The sequence below is a fragment of the Apteryx rowi genome, unplaced genomic scaffold, assembly GCF_003343035.1.
Source record: "Apteryx rowi isolate R43461 unplaced genomic scaffold, aptRow1 scaffold_247, whole genome shotgun sequence".
Taxonomy (NCBI): domain Eukaryota; kingdom Metazoa; phylum Chordata; class Aves; order Apterygiformes; family Apterygidae; genus Apteryx; species Apteryx rowi.
In genome coordinates, this window is record NW_020448830.1 from 176,352 (window position 1) to 200,413 (window position 24,062).

Genomic DNA, 24,062 nt, shown 5'->3' on the forward strand with positions numbered 1-24,062 from the left:
TTCAGAACCACAGTTCATCATCAAGAGTTAGATACAACTTCTGCACTCAAAGCTGGTCACCTTTTTTGATAATCAGAAATTTCAATGTTTGCATATCCAAGATAACAAGTTCTTCTGATTCATGATTAGGGATTCTGCAGTTGAAACTTCTATATTACGGGTATTTTCAGTTAAGGACTAAATAAGATTAAAAGAAAACAATGGCTACAGTACTTCTAATATTAAATTCGACAAATCAGTGCTCCCCAATCTCAGTCTTAATGCAAATTGGCTTTAAAGAGTACTGCAGTTCTTACTGCATATTTAACAACTGTAATATATAGCATATTTGCAATAGCTGTGATAACTACTAAAATCATCCCTTCCCTATACACATTAAAAGGAAGCTGTCACTGCCTTGTACAGTAGAAAAGATGCCACAAAAAAAGTGGAGAGGCATCAAATAACAGAGCGCTCAAAGCCATGAATTGGTTCCAGGCTGCAACTTTGTAGATTGAAAACTACAAAGAACATCAAAAAAAATCCCAGATGTGACTAGCTTGTGTACCTGTCCAGGCTATTATTCTTCCCAATAATTACTTCTCAAATTTCTTTAGAGTCATGAAGGAGATAAACATGACATACACATTCATACATAGGCTTGATGGCCAAACAACATATACTTGAGTATTTTCTGCACAATTCCACAAAAGAAATACCTGCATATCTTAAAAGTATTTGTGTTGAACTCTATTGCATTTCTGTACTACCATATGCAGGATATAGCATAGGTTTTTAATATTTCATCAGTTGATCAAGTTTAGACAGAGGCATCCACAGTTATATATATATCATACAATAAATAGTGACACATTTGCACAGGTGTTTTTATTTTTCCTGTGTTTACAGTGCTTTGATTGTAATTTTAAAACATTCAGAAAGCACAATTTCATACCAGTCTTACATACTTTACATCACAGTTCAACAATGTTAACGCAATTGTATCTACTAAATCAAATGAACAAAATGGCCATGAACATTTACACTATTCTTTTGTAAACAAGTTTTTTTATATAAACAATGGTAAATGGAATTAACACACATCACCATATGAAAGAGGAATGACCTTTTCCTTAAATAAATGACTCTGTTTATAAATACTTCAATTCTCTCAATATACATTTACAGACATAACTGGTTAAAAGCAGATTACCTACACTTTTCTTTAAAAAGAAAATGTCTAGAGATGGACCACGGTGGGCAAAATTCACCTAACATAAGAAGCAAGCATAGGATCAGCAGAGTGTTAAAAGTTTTACTGTACTTCAACCTCACTTCTGTTTGTTTACACCAACACTGAGAGGATTGTCATGTTAGGGAACTTCTACTTGAATTCCAGCAAATTGCAATCGATCTTGTAATACACATACGGATAGTATTCCTGTTGACTGAGGTTTAAGCCTGGAATATCCATAGTTGCCTACAAAAGAGTTTTGAAACCAGTTATGCTTTTACAATTCATCAGATTCTTATTCAGAAGCAGATGAAACATTCAGATGTTTGAGAAGCAAATAGGTCAGGCAAGACCTCAAGCTTAAATTTTCATGTTCAAGTGACTATTTAAGCAACAGAAAAAAAAACAAAAACCACCACACCCCAAAAACCACCACAACCCCCTCCCCCAGAACTTTTAACAAAAGGGTAACAATGCTTTTCAAAATGAAATACAAGTACTTTTTCAAAAATCTACGTAGCTTTGCATCAATAATGCACGTGTTGCTGTAGTAAACATACTGCCACTAAATGGAAGAAAAAGGACTACAATGCTGTTTCGCTACTTCCAAACACAGCAAGTTTATGAGAATGATGTTATGGGGTACTTGAATGATTCAGGAATTTACATGAAGTTCAGCATCTTTAATTTTCACCTTAATTGTCACATCCCTATCCCCAAAGCAGCCTTGAAGTACTTTGGAGAAAAACAATTATTTTATTCAGTTGAACTCACTGTGTGGTCTATCTTTGGTTAATTTTTAACTATCTATGTAAAGCAGTGCTTTTCAATACAAAACAAACAGTAGAATAAGCCTCCCTACAAATCAGTTTTAAACATGAAAATCAGACATCTCTATAGATGGAAACCTCTACATGACTCCATCTTGACATCAATTCAGTATCCTTCAGCACAGAAGGACAATGAAGCTAAATTAAAAACAAAAGACAGCAACACCACCAAAAAAAAAAATTCACTTTAGTATGTTAATGCCACTGTTACCTTAGACTGTGGAAAATAATTTTTAGTATTCTTTCTATTCTCAAAAAAGACCACACGAAATGTGTTCAAGTTCCTTAAGCCTAATTCCATACCAAAACTAACTTTGAATTCTTTGAGGATGTGAACATGTATGCAGTCCGTAGGACATCCTTCCCTTCGCAGTAGGGAAGAATGCTGTAAAAAGAAATAACACAGGACTTAAACCAGACAGCTCTTCAAGTGCACTAGCTACAACTCAAAATACTACCCTTTTTTGAAAGGAGATAAGGTAGAAGTAGCATTTTTGTAAGGAGAATTATAATTCTGTGTACTGGGAGAGAATGATGGAGAATATGGATAGAGGCATGGCTTTTTAATGAAGCTAAAGAGACTTCTTTTGTTTAAACAGATTAAACTTAGTATTGAATAGGAGTAGCAGTTACAAAAATACTTACATCAATGATAGCCGCTGCACTGCTGTCAAGGTGCTTGTATAAGTCATACAAAACCTCCCTCAGTTTTTTCATTGTTTTCTTATTAGGCTGAAGGAGCATTGCCTGAAAGTTAACTGGCAAGCCATACCTGAGGAAATCAAGCAGAAAGCTCTGAAAATGCTAAAATAGGCCTTAGGTTAACCTATCCTTTAGAAGTAGAATCTTATTCCATTTTGAGAAAGTATTCTATTTCTGAAGGGGAGAAAATTCTGGGGTTTTTTTTGTTTGTGTTTTTTTTTTTTTTTTGGAAATACCATTCCGTATCTACAGTTCATAATAAAACATCAACAAAATAGAACTTTTTTCTTCAAGTTTAAAATAACAAAACAGTAGTTTAAATTCTTTTAAATCCTTGAGTGCTTAGCACAATCCTCAAAAAAGTTACCCAAAGTCTTGGACTGTTTTGAACATTCCCATTAGTTTACTTGTAAGATTTTGCTTATGCCACTAGGTGGAGAATCTAATCTCTACTGAAATCTTCCTTTCTAGATATGTGGAAAGATATGATGATTTTCAAGTCAAGTCCAACTGCCTTCCTTACTCAAATTTTTCTCAAAATAAGCCTGTAGCTATTACAAAACAGACTAAGTTAACGTGATTTCCCCCCTGACTGTCTCCCTAAAATAATCCGTACTAAAATTAACACACACACAAAAAAACAAACCCCAAACCTCCAAAAAACTTCCAGTGTTCTGACTGACGGAGGCCGAAGTACTGTCTGCTCTAAAAAACAAGTCACTCCTTTTGCAGAATCACTACAGCTATTTTTTATTCAAACTTACTAGCAATACTTCTGGATACGTAGGAAGAAAACAAATGCAAAGAGAAATTTTCCAATGAGAATATTGAACAAGAATTGCTGTGTATTAGCATTTCAAGATGTCAAGCTGTATTACTCAAAGCCTGAATATTTTTCATTATGAAATATTCACATTTCCTCACAGAAATAGAAGGGTTTTTTGTTTTGTTTTTTTAAAACAAGCTGCTCAGTTTGAGCAAGCTAGGAGTCAGTAAAAGTGCCTTGCTGAGTCCTTAATTCCTAAAACACTGGGAAAAAAATATCTCCAAGGGGCAAGATAAACAGTTATCTACCTCAAGGGTTTCTCAACTACTTTGCTCAGGTTCCCAATTGGCAAGAAGAGCTAAGTCACCAGCTGTGCTTGCTGCCCTGCCCCTTGTCCTGCCCAGAAAAGCAGCATTCACATATCTTGGTTGGGCAAGCCCAACCTACACGTAACTTATTACAAAGTCTAGGAATAAAAGCACTGTTCAGGTCTCTGGCTCTTTACCTTAGAACAGATTCAACAAAAACTCTTAATGCTTTTACATGAATCCATGCAATGAAAGCTTCACTGAAATTAACTTTCAGCCACCGAACCAGAGGCCCCTGTGAAAGGGAAGAGAAAGACAGAAAATCTATATACCAAATTCAGAAAAAGATTCAGCCTATTAAGCATGTTTAAGCAGATATTTAATATGTTTATCATGATATGAAGACAACTTAAAGGCACAGCTGACATAATGGCTCAAGGGTGTTTCAGTATGGAGCGAAAAGTTTCACAAGATTTCACTTCTCTTGTGTTCACTGTCCCACTTGTGGACTGACTGTATTAAGAACCATTTCAATAATATCTCATTACTTCTTCCAAATGCTTGTCTATTTTCAAGCTTCATATATGATTAGCTGCCATTTCAGCRTTTGGTTCAACACAGTTCTGAGCACGTGTGCTACAGGAAACTCAGTTATTCCTGAGCAGATTATCTGAGTTGCAGGCTGGCTGTGCTATCTCATCCCTCCAATGCTTTCTCAGAACCACAAGTTCATGACATCATGATGCAGCAACAACCAGTCAACTCAGAGTCCAATAGGCCTATTGCAATGGCCTGGCTTGAACTACCAGACAGCACTAGGATTTCTCTCCAAATTCTCCTGTGTCCAGGTAATCCGTAAGCACTACTGCAGCCCCTAACTGGTCAAGTGCAGTTTAAACTAGACCATTATAAACAGCCTCTGAAGTCAGAGGCCACATTTGCGCACACATCTTCAACTGAAAAGATCACATTTAGAGATTTAAGTGTGCCAAAGTATAAACTTCATCTCCACCAATATGTCCATCTCAAGCCAAAATTAAAGATGCATTAAATTAGTGCATCTTCCTGTCAATTTCTGGTCTGAGTTAAGACTACTCTGTGCTTGGAAATCTCAGGTTTCTGACTAGTTTATATAAACTTACAAACTGTTTCTTCTTGTCAGTTGACAGTCTATTCATTTCTTCTTTATCAGCTTTCATCTCTTCTTCATTATACTGGAAGTCACGGACCATAAATCTGCATTTGGAAGTGAATAAAATCACAAGTGGCTATCTAGAGATCCTTCAAAGTATGAGAGACAGAACACACACGTATGTGAACACACACAGAATAAGCCTTACTTATATTCTCTGGCTTTATGCTTGAAGTCATCCACTGCCTTCCTGAACAAGGTGACATTACAAAGGTAGCTATCTTGATCCTCAAAGAGAACACTACATTTTGAAAAAAAAAAGTGTCAGAATGAATATGGTTCAAGTCACAACAGATCTGAAATACAATAGCTTAAGTTGTACTTTACTGCTACTTAGGCAGGAATATAAATGTAGATAATTACATGGGATTAACTCCCAAATTAAACACCCTGCAACAGAAAGCTTTGGCAACCACTTGTAATTACTCCCTTAAAGAAATGGCAGTTGGCATTTCACATTCAATAGACAGCCCACCAAGTAGAAACACTTCATATAAGTCTAGATATTTCTGCAAGTTAAAATTATTTTTACAAGCAAAGGATCTAAAGCTGGTTTAACTCTGAAATGTTGAGACTACATTATTTAAATGGAAAAAGAAATTAAAAGGACAGGGTTTGGCAAGGAAAAGTGTTACCTATGCTTTAAGGAAGACTCTTAGATTTATTGTTGTTATACTTCAGTACTATACTGCTTACTTTGAGAGTTCACCTTGGGGGAAAATGCTTGAGAAGGTTTAGACTGTTCTTCAATGACATATGGTCTTCCTATTGAAGACATATGAAGCATGATGCAACAGTTTAACAAGTCACCTCTTATGCTACATCTAGATCATGGTTTCCCAGTAATTAAAACAGAATCATTAGCAGACCTCCCAGCAGACTGAAGTCGATCCAACAAGTGTGTAGCTAGGCAGTTCAGATTTTAGAACTGGGGTAGAGCTGATAGTATCAGATCTSCCTGATAAAAACCTCACTATTGGTTCTAATTAATATCACAGCAACACTTAGTGCTATGTGTTGACTGTATTTTTTATTTGGTAATGAGATTAAAGTGGCATAACTGTATTATCAAATCATGGCCTCAGTCTTCCCCATCAAGTACCAGCATGGTACCAAGTATCTTTGTTAGCAGGTAAGAGACAAGTTACTTTTCTTTGCACAGAGGAAAACCATCTACGTTTCCAGTTCTTCACTCCCTAACACCTTTCAAAAGGTATATGTAACTTGTTTCAAATTCTTTGAGTATTGGCATAAATCTTACAAAAGGGCAGCTACTGTTTGTTGTTACCCCCCCATCGTGCATTAGCTGAACACACCTGATCTAGGATGAATGCACTTGGCTGAATGCACCTGGTGCATTCTAACCTTCCTCTTCAATTCTATTGCCTTTCCCACATAAACAATGAGTTTGATATCTTTGTCAACCCTAGAATTAGAGATCCTTTGAATGTTTCTCAAGTACAGCATAGTCAAGCTTGACCCAGATAAAGCTAAAAATTTTGTCAAGTTTTAGCCTAGTCTTTAAAACTAAGTCACTACAAATAAAGAACATAATTAAAGATATAATGCAAGCCAATATGAGATTTAGCATTTAACATCTTACTTGCTGGAACGTGGTACAACCATCTCTGCTAGTGTTTCATATTGCTTAACCCAGTCATTATAATTTAACCTAGAAAATACACAGGTTATGGTTAGATTTTTAGTACTATAGTAAGAAATCTTACATAGAAACCTAATTAACAGATCAAGCTTTTCCAAAGAATTAAGAACATTAGTCATCACATCTTCCAACACCCAGCTGTAGGTTTTCAAAAAATACTCAAGACAAGGACGACTGTCCCTGATAGCCTCTTTGTAACATTATTGCTAACTAAACTACAATGATAGCAAAAGTGAGAAAAATATTTTATCTTCAGTCTTCATGTAAGTTCACGTGTGTAGAATTTTTGAAATCAAAGAACTCTGAAACAAAATTAGTCATAATTAAAYATAGATCTCAGAGGACCAACTAATTGGAGTTAACTGTCAAGGTTTATCAAAAACTCCATACGTAACTCCACTCCTCTGCAGTATTAAAAGAAGTACTTTTTCCACCATTACAAATGGGTTCCTCTGAGTCCTGCTCTTGCCTGAAAGACCACTGAGAATTTTGGAAGCCTTGCCTTTCTTTAGCTCAAGGTGCAGGGGTTCCACCCTTTCAACATCAAAACCAAGGCACAGGTAGAAGAAAAATAAGGGTGAAGGTATACTAAGCACTAGTTCTCTGCTAAAAGCATGGCAACTGTTTTGCCTTCCCCACAATTTTACATGTCACAAACTACTACTTCAGGTACAGTCTAGTGGCTATCTTTAACAATTAGAAACTAACCTTGCTCCCAATTCCAGAAAGACAGTCTGGTGCTACAAAGACAACAGAACTATTTGTCCAGGGTTCAGCCATTTTCTCACTTTACAGCAGTCTTACGGACATCTCTATCACTACTTTCCTTGGTAGGGGGACTTTTTTAATTTCAAACAAGGAACATCCTGTTCCCAACAAGCCATTGTCATGACATAAGCAGTATTCTGTTGGTAGAGACTTATATTAAAAAAAGCAGTGTTCTGGCAATCTGGAAGAGTGTGCAGCAAGGAGACTAAGAGTACACTTTGCTCACTAAATGGCGAAATCCACCATAAAGCTAACTAGGATAATTCAGTCATTAAACACAGTACTAATTATTTTAATAAGGATACCTTCTGCAGCATGAAAAGGAATCACTAATATTAGCTACAAGACATAAGTTTGATTTCAAGTTCATTAGTGAGATCCATGAGCACTCATCATTCCTTATGATGAGCTCTTGTGGAAAAAAACCCCCAAACAATACATGTGCACAGGCTCATTTGCCACTGCTTAGCATCAAAAAGTGTGTGTTAGTTCATGCAGGAAAACCTAAAACAATTTTAGATGTCCTTTCTTACAGTAGCATATGGTTGTGGGATCTACTATTTGATTTAGATTTACTATTTTATTCTGTTCTTAGGACAAGGTAATGAACTTACTTTGGTACAACCACTAATAATGTGACCAAATATTCTGAATCGAGTACAAAGTCCTCTTTCTTTACAATATCAGCAAGACTTCTGGTTAGCAAGCTTCCCCTGCAAAGAAAATACATATTTAAGATTTGAACTGGTCTGGACAACAGTTAGTGTTTAATTAGTATAACCTTTTAGAAAAATGTATTTCTTTTAAGCATTGAAGGTTATGCAAACAAAATGTCCTGATATGCATATTATATCTTACTGTTTAAAGCCACTGAAAGTTTTTTCAGTAGCTGATGTTGCACGATTCAGCAAAATATTTATTTCCATATTCCCAATACCAAACAGACTTAAGCTCTTTTTAGGAGTGATTTAAAAACACAAGCATTAAATCTCAGTAAACTCTAGTATATGAAGCCTCAGAGTTACAATCGAGCTCATACACACCTACAGAACCTCAGTGAAAATTTAAAGAGTCACATTGCCTAATATTCACAAGAGAGTGAAAACCTACACAGATTTAATGGACTTTAGCTGACAAATTACAAAACAACTTATAGCCCACTCAAAATAACTGTCCTTTGTTCGATCCATAGATCTGAATCATAGCCAGCAGGCTTATACTATTAACTAGAATGGCAGGACTGGGTCAAATATAACAACCCTATTTCCACAGAATAACTACTGTACTTCAACTGTATTTCAGATCATCACATGTAATGACAAGACAGCAAGCAGTTCTTGTTTAGTTTATCATTACCTGCATGCAGGCAAGAGCTATCTTTCTGCTGGTTAATTTTAGGGGACAGGGTACTTATGTGAAGAAACGCACTAATATAGATATGCTTAAAGCACAAGCAGTATAAAGGGAAAAAATTCCTTGTTTAGACAGACACCTAAGTAGCAGTGTTACATACCAAATAAACAGCAAGTTTCTCTCAAAAGGTTCAGTGATTTGTACTATTTGTATATATTTTTGTGCATTTCTCAACCACTTACCAATCACAAGTGAGACAGGCAAGTTAGCTGTAAATAAATGTTCTTTTATGATAGCTGTTATTCAAGATTGATAAACACCTCAAAAAATATACTAAGCTTAGAGTTTGTATGAATTCACACATTACTCACTTTTCACAGTGAAAAAACTTCATTATGCTGCATTAGCAAACACACATTACTTACGCATTCTTTCTTTCCAGATTCTGAAGGTTGCCTTTGAGATTATTGTATGCCGAGGCTCTTGCTTTCAGATCATTGTCAATCTGGTTTACTCCCTTAAAGATAAAAAGRGAACAGTGTCTAAAGAACTGAAACGATTTTTAAAAGATTTCTTAACTTTAAAGCTTAGATCTGGAGATGCTACAGCACCCAGCTGATCATTACTCCACTAGCCTGAAGCTATCACCCTTCAGCTCAGCTGACAGGAGGGGTTATCCGAAGTTTACTTCCCCACTATGATACAAGGATACTTGTGAGCCCTCAGTATCACTTGCTCCAGCTGTTACCTCATTTCTAATTATACTTTTTCCCTCAGAGTTTCAGTGACAAGAGTGATGGTAAACAAATCAAGAATAAACTAAGTAACCCAAAGCATTATTGCTTTGTTTCAACTACAACTTAGGAGGAGAGTATTTTGCATTCTATTTGCCTATTACACATTTTCTTGCACCCTTCATTAAGATGAATGGCCTTGGGCACTCTGAAAGATAGAATATCAGCTGTTACTATTTACAATTCTAGGTATTATCACATTATTTATTTTATGACAGTTTTTTCTAAACATCAGAGCTATTTCCCCTTTTGTATGTTTTCAAAGAAAAATGCAATAAATTATATCACCAACCCTTTGCACAAAGTCTGCTGTTTTACATTTGCAGTGGTTTACAATTATAAAGGAAAACCTGTTTTATAGGAACTTTCTTCATTTTGTAAAAACTTATATAAATATTTTAAAACATCTGAAGTTACATAGGGCCATCTCCAGGGCAGTCAAATAGAGAGCATTTCAGACTTAAATCCAATCTACTTCAGACTATAAATATATTTGTCTATTAAAGTACAGACTGTATTCTACTTTTAATGTCACTGGTAACCTTCAATCATCTTTGATATAAAAGTTTCAAAGACAACTGAAGGCTACCAGTGACATTAAAAGTAGAATACAGTAAAAAGCTGGAAGTTTGATATCAAAGTTTCAAAGTTCCAGCTATTTTACTGTTTAGACTCTCAAATTCTGCTTGCTGTTCCTGCTCAAGTAAGCCATCCTCCTTAAATACATCCTCAAGAATTAATTAGGCATGATTACTAAAAATGATTTATTCCCAGTTAGATAGCTTGGTAACAACTTAAAGAACACAAAACCAATTAAGCTATTAGAAGGTCTTAAACACCCAATCATATTTCTGTCAGCTTGTACCCTATACACTGCACAAGCAAATACTTTAAAAATCAGTACACTTAGCCGGATAACTTGAAAAACTCAGTACAACATTATTCTGATATCATAACACACGATCATAACACTCTCTCCTTTACTGCTTCCTCACTCCCATATAGGTACATTCATACAAAAAAACTCCAAACAAACACAACAAAAAATACTCCCAGTGGCAAGTTTCTGAACACCTAGTTGATAGACTTTCTCCTTCTTTGGACTTAGACTGTTGACAGAACATCTTTTTGTTTTGATACAACACTTCAGTGTACTGCAAACAACACTTCAGTGCACTATAAACAGCTTGGGGAACAAGATATGATTTTATTTCTACAAAATAAATCTCTCTCAAAAGCTATGTCACTCAGTTATACAGTGACTATGTTTATGGTAACACGTAAGATCACTTGTTTCAACCAGGAAGAACTTATGTCAGCTATATAGCAAAACATGAAAAGAAATGGTCAAGAGGATAATTCACCCTGGAACTTCTACAGACCCATTTCTCAGCATTTTGGTATATAAACTAAAGACTTACTGAGGTACCTAAATTAAATGGGATATATGTAAGCCAATTATTTAAGTTACAATTCAGGTTCTAAAGCATAACTTCACTGTAAGCGGATAATCTATCTAGCAAACTCTAGGACTCGGAATAACATGCACTGAAACCTTGATAACATTTCAATAAATAAAAGTGTAAATCCCTTTATGTTCTTTGTTGCTTTCTCAAAAAACTTACATTGCTATGAAAATAAGTTCTATACTATGAAAACAGGCACATTCCAATAAGAAGAGAAGAAACAGGCAAATATTTTCTTTATTCACTAACTTTCACTCATATTTCAAGACCAAACTTAAGGAATTAATTTCTAAAGAATCACTTCCCTGGTAAGACTTGTGAAAGCCACATTACCCTGACTTCTTATGCTTTATCCCTCTTTTCCCACAGTTCCTCTTACTCTCAAGTTAAACTGTATTCCTGTATCTGCCAAGTAGCTGTTGTAAACAGTTGAATGCTTCGCTTTTATACTTTCTTCTAAAAGAAGAAAAGCTCATGTACTTCAGTGTTATTTTAATTATTTTATATCTGCAGGATATTTTTTATGATGCAAATCTTAGCAGAATTGTAAATCTGTCATTCTTCCTTCAACACAACTCCATATGGCAGATATTTTCCAGAAAGTTACTAAGTGTAATTTCCAAGAGTAAATTCAAGATATGGTGAGATCCCCAATGAACATATCAAAGTTAATTACATTCTCAGYCAGCTACATAATATATATTAGGATTTTGTCGTTTCTGCAAACATTTTAAACTAATAGTTTTAGGACAGAAACAAACAGCTGGAGAATCTACAATTACTGCAAAGCATTTAGCCTGCCAACATTAAGGCTTTCCCTCATGATTATAGCTTCCACATGCCTGTCACCAAAGACGATATCTGTAGGTACTCTGAGCCTAGGTTATCTATTTATTAATGCAAATTATTCCAAGAACAAGTTGGCAGTTTACAGAAAACAGAAGAAAAAAACCTGAAAGACTTCAAGACATTAAAGCAAGGGTAGCTTACAGAGAACTACTTCATCATTTCAGTACAATCAGTCAGGACTCAGGACCCAACCTGTGCTCACAGCAGGTACAAGCCAAATGAAATCCACAAGGTGAGAAAAACTTTACCAAGTTTTTACCCACTTTACCAAAGGGAGGGGGAACCCACAACATCAGAGACAGGCTTGCCTTATATCTTGCATTAAAAGCTTATTTTTCCCTTCACAGCTGACTACTATAGCTTTCTGAAGAGAAATAAATCCCCCAATTTCACTGTCAATAGCCCAAGATGTTTTAAAGCATCAGACAAATGGCAAACCAGTAGAGCAAAATTGAGATGCAAGGGACATAATTTGCTAGCTGTTTGTTAGTTTAATCTAGTAAGTATAAGAAACAAAACCAGCAAAGACAGCACAACGGCCTTCAGGGAGCAGTTTTCAAATCCCATCTTTATTCCAAATCATTCGTTTGGGTACTGGAACACACATGCTGCTACCAGGCTCACTGCTACTTATTATATCAGACAAAGCTAAGAAAAATAGATAAAAAGCTCCGAGTACCAAGTTTTGTGCATAAATACCTCAAGTTCAAGAAATAAAATTTTATAAAATCAAATTATCTTACCTTTGCAATAATTTCTGATATATTCTTCAAAGATTGTTTGATTGGATATTTGGCCATATCCCACTGGAATCGTGTTATATAGGTGACCAAGTCAACTGAAATGTTAAAGAAGGACTTTGTTAAGATAGACAAAGACTGATGCATTACACTCCATTTAGGATTAGTGTAACAGAAGAGTTCTGTAATAGAAGTTTGTGGACCTTCACATATATGGATCCTGTTGCTTGAGAATTTTGAAAATAAACTACCAAATTAGAAGTTATCTGTGATCTTGGTTTCTGCACATTTGTAGACCCTAAATTAGATTTACTACCAAGCCAATGATGGCTGGAAAAGTACTGAGAAGACCAAACATTTTTCTGACTGCTTTGTATGAAGAAAAAGAAAGGGCTGGAGAAGGGAGGGTTATGAAGGAGGAAAAAAACAAAACAGAAAACCCACAAAGATTATTTGGCTCACCTGAAGCAGCAGTTTCATAAAACTATCTACAAGAGAGACTACTCCAAGTCCCTCTCCAAGATTAATTTTCTTAATTAGGACCACAGCACTTGTCTCATGTTAATTCACTTATATAAGCCTCTTTTGCATCAATATAAGCTGTATGAAATTATATGAAACCGTTATTGGAAACAATGTATTSATTTAGATATCAATGACATTCTTTAGTATGAGCAGCTGCTTCCATGATACAGCTAGCTTTATAAAGATGCTCTACGACAATCTGGGAACAACTGAATATTCCAGCATAGCTTACCTAATTGATACCTACTCAGATGACAGACATACACAGAAATGTTTACAATGATCAGTAATCTTTTGTGTTTCACTGGAGACTAGTGATGACAAAATACAACCCTAAAGGATCAAAAGGCTTCTCTTATAAGTGAATATTTAACACGCAGATCTAATTTTCTACAATGCTGGATCCTATCATTTCTTACAGGGCAAATGATTCACAGGAAAAAGTATTTCCATGTTTGAACTAGGCTTTCAGAGTGTCCTACAGAGAAGCAGCATTAAGTATGTTTCAGGATCATTGCTTTCCCTCCTACCACTTTTACAAGGTATATATTACAATTAACATTTTACCTCCATTAGCCAGAAGATTTTCCTGAACTTTATCTTTACTGTCTTCTAGAACATCAGCCATATACTGGGCCACCTTCTTGACAACACTGAAAAACAAAAGATAGAGCCAGGAGGGGAAAAAAAAAAAAAAGAGTGAAAAAAGAGTGAAAACACACTGCCATTGGAGAAATACCACTGATGAAACTGATCTGAAATTGCCTCGGAAAAGAATTAAGAGATTGGTCAAATATGAAGAATTGATTGTTTTAAATATAAGCTTTCCAAGACACAAATTCGGCTTGGTATATGAAGGAGACCAACTTCCCCAAAACACTCAAGAATTTTATTTAAAACCTTCTCTACAGTTTTACTACTAATCAGTTCTCAACAAGGTGAGGCTACTTCCCTCACCTCTAGGGAATAAGGGTTGACTTCAGGTGTAGTCCCACTATACCTCAATCTTTTTCTGAATTCAGTCAGCATTTCAAAATCCTAACCCCATTCTCTAAATGGATAGCAAGGTAGAAAATATCAATAAACCAAATTAAACACAAAGCAACTATGACAGTGAAATGCCAAAGATGACTAATACCCATGGTGAAATCCCCATTCTCCTAAGCCCTCCTGAGATCTGACACACAAGACCTGCCTTCCTCTCTAGAAAGGGTATGTTTAACATTATTCACATTTGCCAAGCAAAACAGTTTCCTGATCTACTTAAAATAAACTGCTTAATTCTTTTTCTCTCCTTAAAAGAGAAGATGGCTCTACAAGTTCTGACTACACCAAGCTTTATTGCATTTGCTCAAAATCACTTTCAAAGGACCATTGGTTTCCTTAAAATGAACTGCCTTTGTATTTTAATTTTATTGCTGTGTAATCATCTCTTCCAGCTAGAAACCAATGTGGATACTTAAAGTCTGTAAATATTACTCTAATTTGCTAAAGGCATATCTTTTACTCCATTTCATCATCACCTCCAGCAGCTGTCAGGCTCAATTCTTAACTGTTCTCCAGTATCTGGCAGCACACAGCATTACTACATGGAGAACCATCCTTCATCAATTCATTATGTCCCACTATGTCATAAGTTATTTAGATTTTCTTTTTCAAGTGGAGATTTTAGTAAAAAAAAATAGCTGTTTAGCTTGCTGATTTGAACATAATAAAACACTTCTTTACTGTGAGGATGGTTGAACACTGGAGCAGGTTGCCCAGGGAGGCTGTGGAGTCTCCAGCCTTGGAGATACTAAAAATCCAACTGGACGTGGTACTGGACAACCTGCTCTAGCAGGCTTGAGCAGGAGGGGTTGGACCAGATGATCTCCAGAGGTCCTTTCCAAACCCAGCTATTCTGAGATTCTGTGACTGCCTACACAGGATTATCAAGCCAAAAAGTTGAAAATAATCCATGTATCATTATGACTTGGCAAACTATCACATCATTGTTCTGGTATTTTGCATGTTAGTACAAACAAACTGTTACCCTTCCACAAACGCATCCAGTTTAGCCAGCTCATCTGAAAGACCAACTAAAACATCCAGTGTGCCAACCTAGAAGGAAAGATYGAAACGTATTAGCAGTTTTATATGCAAACCTAGAAAGATAAAAACAAACGACAATAAAAGCAAAATCCCCTGAACAGGTAATTTTGCATAACAGCATGAATGCTAAGATTTCAGACTTATCGATTTAAGAAAGTCATATATGCTTAATCTGCTCAAGATACCCTTAAAGCTCCACTGCATTAGATCTAACTTGCTCTAGTTTGGTGCACAGCTTGTTCTGCATTCCAGCTACCCAAAACAYGTTAAAACAACTTTTACATTATGAATTGGCTGCATTTTCCACAAGTCACTTACTTCAAGGTTTGATTTACTGCTTTAGATCATATCTGAGATTCCTGTAATCAAGTATCTCATTGCTGGAGGCAACCAGAACATGGAACGTTTAGAAGATGCAAGAGTCCTGCTGCAGTCAGACCAGAGTCTGGAACTTTTTGCATGCAGAGAAATGGAATAAGACTATAGTATTTCTAGTTTGTCTAAAGCCTTCACTTTTTCTTACACCCTCCTCCAGAAAACACTTTCTTTCCTTACTTGCAATACATACACCTTTTCTGAAAAAAATGATTTTAGACTCAGCATAATTCAAGCATGAAACTTACAGCAAAGTAGTTAAATATTCTGAGGTCTAGCTGTTTCATCCACAAGTCTCAATTGGATCTTAAGACATCAAAAAAATGTAAARCAGTATAGCTACACTGAAGTTAAACAATTGAAAGGTGTTTTTGTTTTAAACAGGTCATACATTATGGGAATTTCTTTGGTTCTCTCTTCAAGTCCGACACATTTGTTCATTCTGTTCAATGAATGTAGGAGGTATCTCCAAAACACTACTGTTCTTAAGTCTAAAACTTTATATACTGGTTTATGTACAGTAATATTTCAGCAAAAATAAGTGAATCTTTTCTTTAGCCAACATACTATTAACATTAAGGGCTTTAAATCTAGCATCTTTATTTTATACATATGTCCACTCATCATCTGCATGATTCCTGTTCTCTCCAGCCTTGAAGCAGAAAGGGGTACAAGACAAGCTTTCACATTCTAATCCCAACAAGTGGCCTAATTACTGGTTCCTATAAAGTCCAGAGCTCCCAGGAGAATGGTTTATGAGATTTTTGTCCCCAAAGAAGTGAAGTATTAGAATACCTTGTACTGTTTAAATCACAACTGTCACAACCAAACCTCCTTCCAAGCCCCACCATCTGACCTACATGTAGAATAAGAAAACCAATGCTTCGACTTGCCACTTATAAGACACAGAACAAAAGTCATTAAGCCCATGACACTTCTTACCCAAGCAATAAGGCTGCTGTTCACTGGAGAGTAAATTACTGTTTCAACAAGTTTTAACTAAACAGTTCTACTAGGTACAGAGAAGCCAGATTACACACCATAGTATATAAGTTTAAAGTACATTCAGCTTCTTCACCTTTTAGGAAGGATTTTAGTTCATGGGAAATAGAGTAGAAACAAAAACAATTGATTATAACCCTAATGGGCCACGAGTTTTCAGCAATAACTCTTCTAAATACTGTAGTCACCCTATAGTTAGAAAGTCATCTTGACTCAGGTCCAAGGATCTCTTAGGAAGAGACTGACGTTTGCTGTAGTAGTTGTTCTTCTTTTCTCCTCTATTTCTTGAAATAACACAGGACTGTCTAAAGGGGAATGTAAATTATTGCAGTTGGAAGGTCCTCTAAAAAGCATGCTGCAGCACTGTATGCTCTGGGCCCATTCATCATGGGAAACAAGAACGAGGCATCATGCCTGCTCAACCTGCCCACAGACAGATATAGGTTGCATTTTTCCTTCACTTTGTTAAGTTTTCACTTCCAAAAAGTTAAACTGAGCTCACAATTCTGAAACAGTTTGGTGTCAGGATAGACCTTTTCTTAAGGAGTACACTAGCTCCTAACTTCTCCATACCCTGATAATTGTACTTAACCAAGAGAAACTGCTTTCAATTTTTGCTTCTCTTCCCTTCTCATAGGAATAGTTTAAACAATTTTATTCCTATATTCTATCACACACCTTGGCAGGTCATATTAAGTGCTCAGCAGGAGACAACAAAAGCTCCTTTGCCAGAAGAATGTTATATCTGGACACAGCATCTCAGCCAGAAAAGGAGAAGCAGACAATTCAGAAGTAAATCAAAGACAATCTTGTCATCTGAATACTCAGATGACAAGTCCTCATTTGCATTTAAGTTACAAAACTCATTTTTTGCTCCAGCTAACTGCATAAGTCAAGACTACTTCCCCAGAAAAAGCTGCTGTAGTAGCTGAAAGAATGCAGATTGCTGAACCTTCAAAACTTAGACTGAAGAATCTTTAACTTAGAATTTCAGAAAAAAAGGTAAATAACTGTTGTCTAAATTAAGTTTTTTAGATCCACACATACTCAAAAGAAACCAGCTCTTTTCCCTAAAGTCTGCAACTATTCATCATCTACAGTTTTAGTCTGAAGAAACAAACATGATTCAAAACAAACACACCTCTTAAGGCATGACACAGGGTTTACACACCTTTAAGTCTGGAATATTAAACTTTGAATTAGTAGAAAGATTGTTATTTTTTGTCGTCGCTGCATGTAGTTTCTCCCATGTCTGTTGACAGGTTTTTTCCCCAGGAGCAGAAATCAGCCAAAACTCAGTCATTTTTGTGTCTTTATCTTGATGCTTTCTATTTCTGAAGATAGAGGCAAGATACTGTAAAAAGGAGGGAAATGAGGGGGTTGGGGGGGGAGAAAGAGTATTTGCTGTTAGCTGAGGATTCAAAGCTTTGCCTTAAGAAAAATATTCTCTTCCATGCTAGTAAAGTGCAGTTCTAGACACCATAAAAGATTCTACCAAGAGTATCACATGGTTCTAAATTTGTATTTTCCTGTCTTCCAAATCATGTTTGCACTGTTGGAGAGTCTTTTTAAGGTCTGCATCTTGCAAGTTAAAGCAGGTCGAGTTTGCAATATTAGCATCTTTCAACTACAGTTCCACAAAAGATTAAAAGCAAACAATCCAATTGAAAATAAATACAATAACATAGGATCCAATTATATTTTCTTAGCTGTATATATAGTTTCTAGCATTGGTATAACAGACAACTTTTTCTGAATACATAAGAGAAAAAACAGATTTCAACTCTGATGTTATAGCTTTTCTGATCACTTCAGATTAGGACAGTATTTTAAAGTGATTAAATGTCTAAACAAAGTATTCAAATGATAAAAAGTTTTAGTTTTTCTTTCAAGCAAAGAGGGTTCTCCTGGCAGCTAAAAACAAAATAAAAGGACATTTTCTAGTCGTTGTATCTCTACTATCATCACAGACCTTTATAACATTATACACACTAACATTATTCAAGAGAGTATCTGTACTATATAAAAATTATGTTGAGATACTTCACAAACGAGCTGAAGAAGTTAAAAGGGTATATACATTCTTCTGTTACTAATAAATAGAATAAGTGAGTTAGAGTTCATGGATTTTTTGAACCAGGAGGTGAATAGAAAAATCAAAGCATACCTTGAGAGAATCATGTTTTGGAAGAGTCAAGACTAACTTACATTTTATATTGAGAGCCCAGACTACAGCACTCAACTTTTTCTGAGAGAATTAAATACCATATTTGTAAGAACTAAGACACAGTAGCAAACAAAACACGCGTGGGTCCTCCATCTGTATAATAGTTCTAGAGTCAACAAATCACCAAGGGTCTTGAAGTGACAGAGATGAACTAAGTCTTGTTAACAGACACTTTTGTTAACTATGCAGGAAATGTAAATCTGAGGAACGTTTACCATCCCATTAAATTAATAACGTGAAGTACATCCTTTCACCAGCACAACAGTCATCCTCCTTCATGGCATCCAGTTATCAAGGCTTTTGATCCTACACACTCAATGACATCTGACACACCAGGACCATGTGATCCCACAAAAGCACTATAATTCTAAAAATATACAATGACAAAGCTGGACACCATTATTTGAAAAAATCATAATATGTACAACACTAGACATGTGCCCCACTCTGCATGTATGGCTTGACCCAGCCCAGCTCGGCCTGCGCTTTCTCCTGGGTTGGGCTAGTGCACCTGCAGAGCTGGTTCACTCCATTAGCAGAAAGACAGGGGACTTAGTCACCTGTACTCTCCTCACCGACACCACTTTTTCTTCTCACCTAACAAATTGCCAAAGTGCATTAGAAGGAGAAGGGACAAGCAGTTCTTTGCTTCTGGAAATAATAGGGAGTGAGAAAAGGGGTGCTCTCTGCGAGAAGCCCAGGTGAAAAGACGGAGTCCAATTCCCCCTTCGTGCTGCGCCCTCAACTGTCGAGGTGAAGTGCCCCAGAGCAAAATCCAAGAGAGAGGGTGAAACCCATGCTAAAAGCCCTCAGACACCGCTGACCTCCCCCCCACAAGTCTATGGTGTAACAATGTCYGGTCATACTGCATTAATGGTTTTGGTATTGGTAGTTATCAGGAAAAATTAATGTGGAATTGGTTGCCACTGATATAACATGATCTATGTTATGAGGCTTATTTGCTTAGGGAAACACTAATTGAATTCTTTCAAATAATGGGCCTCCACAAGAGGTCTACTGCACAGCAACATTTTGGAACAAGACAAAACTTCATCTTCTTCTAATGACTTAGGTGCACTATCCTCCTTAACACATGCCAAACTCAGTGAATCCATGGCACCCTGCATTTTCCTATGCTTCACTGAACCCTGACACTACAAAAGACATAGCCAAGTTTACTGTAAACTTACCCACGGAAGAAGATACCACTGCAGTTTATGAATGTACCTGAAGCATTTAAATTTTAACTTGCTTTTGTTTGGATTTGACTAGGATTTGAAGAAGCTTTGGAATGGCTGTTGGAAAAATAAGAGGACCTAGTTCTGGCAGCAGCAGCAGAGAGCAAACACTTGATTAAAAAAAACAGAGCAGCCATAACAGAAATCCAAGGCTCCTATTCAGTAAAAGGGAGAGATGCTGCATTTTCATGTTTTCCACTAAAACATAAATAGCCCTTAAAGTAAACATATAAAGTTTCCACAGATGAGATCAACCAAGGAAACAGTTACATTTCCACAGTAACACAGTCATTCTCTGCATTGCAAGTTGGGAAAAATCAGCTTACTGTTAAAACTCTAAATACCTTTTCTTAGAAAAAAATCTTTAATGGGCCATAGCAGAGAATAATTGCTTTTAACAAGTTTTCCGATCTTTAAGTTAGTTTTCAAAGACTTGCTCTGCAGACTTCATATTAAGACTACAAGTTTACTGTAAACAAAACTGAAGGTACAAACATCTGACAGACCGACCCACAGCAAATCTTTTTTTCTGCTTAAACAAAGTACAGTACTTCTTGATTCCTTAGTATTAAAAGCAAAAATAGATTGTTCAATTGAATAAACAAGATCTTTTTCTACTACTCAAAGTGAATAGAAAAAGAACAGTTGTAGCTCCCAGGAATCATTAAGCTAGCAGGTTTCTCTTCCTTTCTTCCCCAACCTCCCATCCCCTTTTTGTCCATGTGGCTGGTTTTCCTCAAAAACTGTTCCATTTCTAGTAGCCAGTGGAAATAAGATGATTCACCGTTTCAGGCACCTACTGAATGGAGGATTATATGAAACGGGCAGGGGAGAAGAGTGCTGATACACGAAAGACTGACATCTATCTCATCTAGACATTGCCCCAGGCAGTTACACTGACTAGTTTTAGGATAGGGGCTTTTTTAAGTTCCCAGACAGATTTCAAATAGATACAATGAGAAAAGGCTCAGGAGAAGAGTTTTTACAAGCTTGTTTGTATGTTTATTTTATGTTAAAGGGGTTTGAGATCAGAACTAGAGAAAATAGAGAACAAGAAGCGGGGAAAGGAGAAGTGTCACAGAACAGTAAGAAAAACAGAAACGATGCTAGTCAGCCAAAAAAAAATACATAGTGACCCATTATAAAATGAAAGCCATGAATTTTAAAGGACAGTCCTTCTATGGGAGGACCATAGAACAAAGCAAATACCAAGGATTCACATTTTCTAAGTACATTGACAGGTATTTAACAGTAAACTATTACTGTGTTTCTTTGAACTGCAAATAATGGAATATACTCTTCCTTCCACTGTGGTGAATTTATTCTCTCTTTAGATCAAGAAGTATTTGTAAATTGGCAAGCCTTGGCATCTCAGCAGTCTACAAAACCTACCACTGGTCTCATTTTGGCCTTAACAGTGGAATATCAGCTACAAGGATACTATCAATTTATGAGCTGCACCTTGCCCTGAGAAGGCTCACTTTGACAGGATTTTAGAACTACACCTACAGCAAGTGTTATTACATGACCATTCAAAAACTCCAGTCTGATCCAGATAGGAATCTCATCGTACTAAGCACTGTTTGTATAAGGATATAGCCCTAACCTAAGACCCCACAGTCTGAAGCATTATATTTTGAAAACTAAGTTACAGGAAAAAAAACAAAAACAAAGACACAAACAAAGGAGTTGCACTATCTTCAGAGTTTCTTAAGCATGATGGCAGAAGCAAGGTTAGTTTACCTATGAGATAACATGACTTAAAGCTAAAGAAAACCCCAAATGTGCAGTTCAAATTCTTAAGTACATGCCTAACAGCCTGAGGATTAAGCCTCTTATTTTATCTGCTTTGCTTTGTTATCTGTTATCTGTTTATCTGCTTTGTTTGTGACTGCCAACATTAACTGAAGCAGAGTACCTATAACAGAAGATAGGCAACTTTTTGTTGTGGCTATCAGCTATCATTTAACCTTCCTCACTCCCAAAGAACATTAACTGCATGAGTCCAATAAAATTCTCCCAGATTTCCTTCCTTTTACATTTTAGGACAGCAACACCATGGAAAGACCCTTCTGGCCCCCTCCCCCCACAAAAAGTTTGAAAGTATAAAATGAAGAATAAGCAATATGAACAGACAAGAGAACTTTTGTTTACTCTTACACTCCTATAACAGGTTTTTTTTTGGGGGGGGGGAGGTAAAGTACTATTGAATAGAATTTGTCATAGCATAGTTTCATCTAATTACTAACAGGCTGTTAGCTATTTTTGTTATCCCAATTATTTCAGATGAACACTCATAAGAAAAAAGCAGAAATATCCATAAGTGGATACCCGCATTAATAAATGGAATTGTCCACAAAGAATACATCATTTTAAAAACATCCTACACATAGTACAAATGTAGTTTAGCCAAGCCAAATCTTACAAAGTATTTTTCTCCTAAATGTCCATTCAATACCATACCATGCAATGATACTAAATGAGCAGAAACTATGGTCCTGGCTCTATTGAATATGGATAGAATCACCCATCCATGACTTAAGGAGTGAAACTGCTTCTGAAACATCATTGTAAGTATTTTCTGGCAAACTTCAGCAAAATGTTTTGCTATACAGGTGGAAAAAAACAAAGCTAGGAAAAGGAAAAAAAAAAAAAAATCAAAGTTTATACAAAAAAAACTCTCAAACAACTCTGAACTGAAGTTCAGAACTTTTGGGAACTAMTTCTGGAATATCAAGTTTATATACTGCATTTAACTAGCTACATTGAAACTTATAAAACTACAGATTATGAAGTTATTATTTTAATATGGATCAAYTGAAGTTCCAATAGCTCAAAAAATTATTTAATCTTATAAAACCAGTAATGTTTTGACCTATCTTCACCTTGTTTAGCACTCACAAAGAACATGTATTCTTAATTATAAGGGCTTAATATTAGAAATTTATTAGAACATACTTTCCTCATTTTAGATTCAACTACTAAGCAGCATCCCAGTGAATTTCCCTTGACACTCTTCTATAAACATATCTGCAACATAATATTGAGATATAATAAAATCTCACATATGCTGTTAAAAAGAGACAGAGATTTAAGTRATGTAGATGCATTACCAAAGTGTTCTGCTAGATAGTGAGCACAATTTGTCTATAAAATATGCTCAAAATATTTCATCTCTTGATGCATTTCCCTAGAATTCCTATTTTGAATCCTTAACTAATATCTGAAATAAGTTTGATATACTATTAAAAGTGTATTTTGCATTACTCTCYGTAATCAATACTACTTAGTTTTTGTACTATTAGGAAAATCGACAAAGAGAGAAAAAAATAATTTCCAAAGAAAAAGCTTTCATGCAATATGCCACATTCAAGCAACAACATCTCTAAACAGATGATTCAGTTATGTATTTGGGAACAGAGAGAGCAATGTCAAAACAGAGTCTCAACTAACATGCTTTGTATTGCATTTTGCAAGAACAACAAGGTTTAGAAGGGGAATATCGTTCATTCTTTCCTATTTAGCTCAAATATCCCCAACATCCAGCATTTCATTAAGCCCTTGAGATACTCTTTCTTCGAGTTTGCTCTCAGAAATCCCCTCTGGTGCTTAGTGCTGGGCCCTCGCTGCCTCACCATATGATAAACAGAAGTCACCATAACGAGGAAGCAGTAGCTATACCGAARGTTTCACAACTGAGTTTTCATATGCCTTGTGCAAACAAAATCCGGGGACGAGGCGRGGGCCCTGCACGGCACCGCCGACCGCGACCGCAGGGATTAGGCCACAGCTCCCGCAGCGCCGGGCGCCCCGCACCTGCCCCCGCCGGTCTCGCCTTCGCGCTTCTCCTGCCTCTTCCAAGAAATAAACCCGCGCCGCGCAGCCGCTCTGCTCCGCTTCCGGCCCGGCCGCCGCCGCCGCCGGCCCGAGTCAGGCCCGCGCTCGCGGAGCCGCGCCCAG

At 36.4% G+C, this 24,062-nt stretch overlaps 1 protein-coding gene across 9 annotated transcripts; it reads right to left on the reverse strand.

The window, feature by feature from the left end:
* Positions 1-845: 845 nt before the first annotated feature.
* ATP6V1C1 (ATPase H+ transporting V1 subunit C1) lies at positions 846-23,934 on the reverse strand. Of its 9 annotated transcripts, none has more exons than XM_026066722.1 (13): positions 23,738-23,752; positions 17,809-17,991; positions 15,202-15,269; positions 13,737-13,822; positions 12,648-12,742; positions 9,221-9,312; positions 8,057-8,155; positions 6,615-6,683; positions 5,160-5,252; positions 4,962-5,055; positions 4,017-4,114; positions 2,689-2,815; positions 846-1,459 (listed from the first exon to the last, which is right to left on the reverse strand). In XM_026066722.1, exons 1-13 carry the CDS (start codon positions 23,738-23,740, stop codon positions 1,364-1,366), a joined length of 1,203 nt encoding a protein of 400 aa, XP_025922507.1. In that variant the 5' UTR covers positions 23,741-23,752; the 3' UTR covers positions 846-1,363. The 9 variants fall into 9 exon arrangements, with proteins under 9 accessions (XP_025922507.1, XP_025922508.1, XP_025922504.1 ...); XM_026066723.1 differs by lacking the exons at positions 846-1,459; positions 23,738-23,752 and adding exons at positions 1,472-2,428; positions 15,579-15,711 and having other exon boundaries at positions 17,809-17,898; XM_026066719.1 differs by lacking the exons at positions 846-1,459; positions 23,738-23,752 and adding exons at positions 1,473-2,428; positions 23,919-23,934.
* Positions 23,935-24,062: the final 128 nt, after the last annotated feature.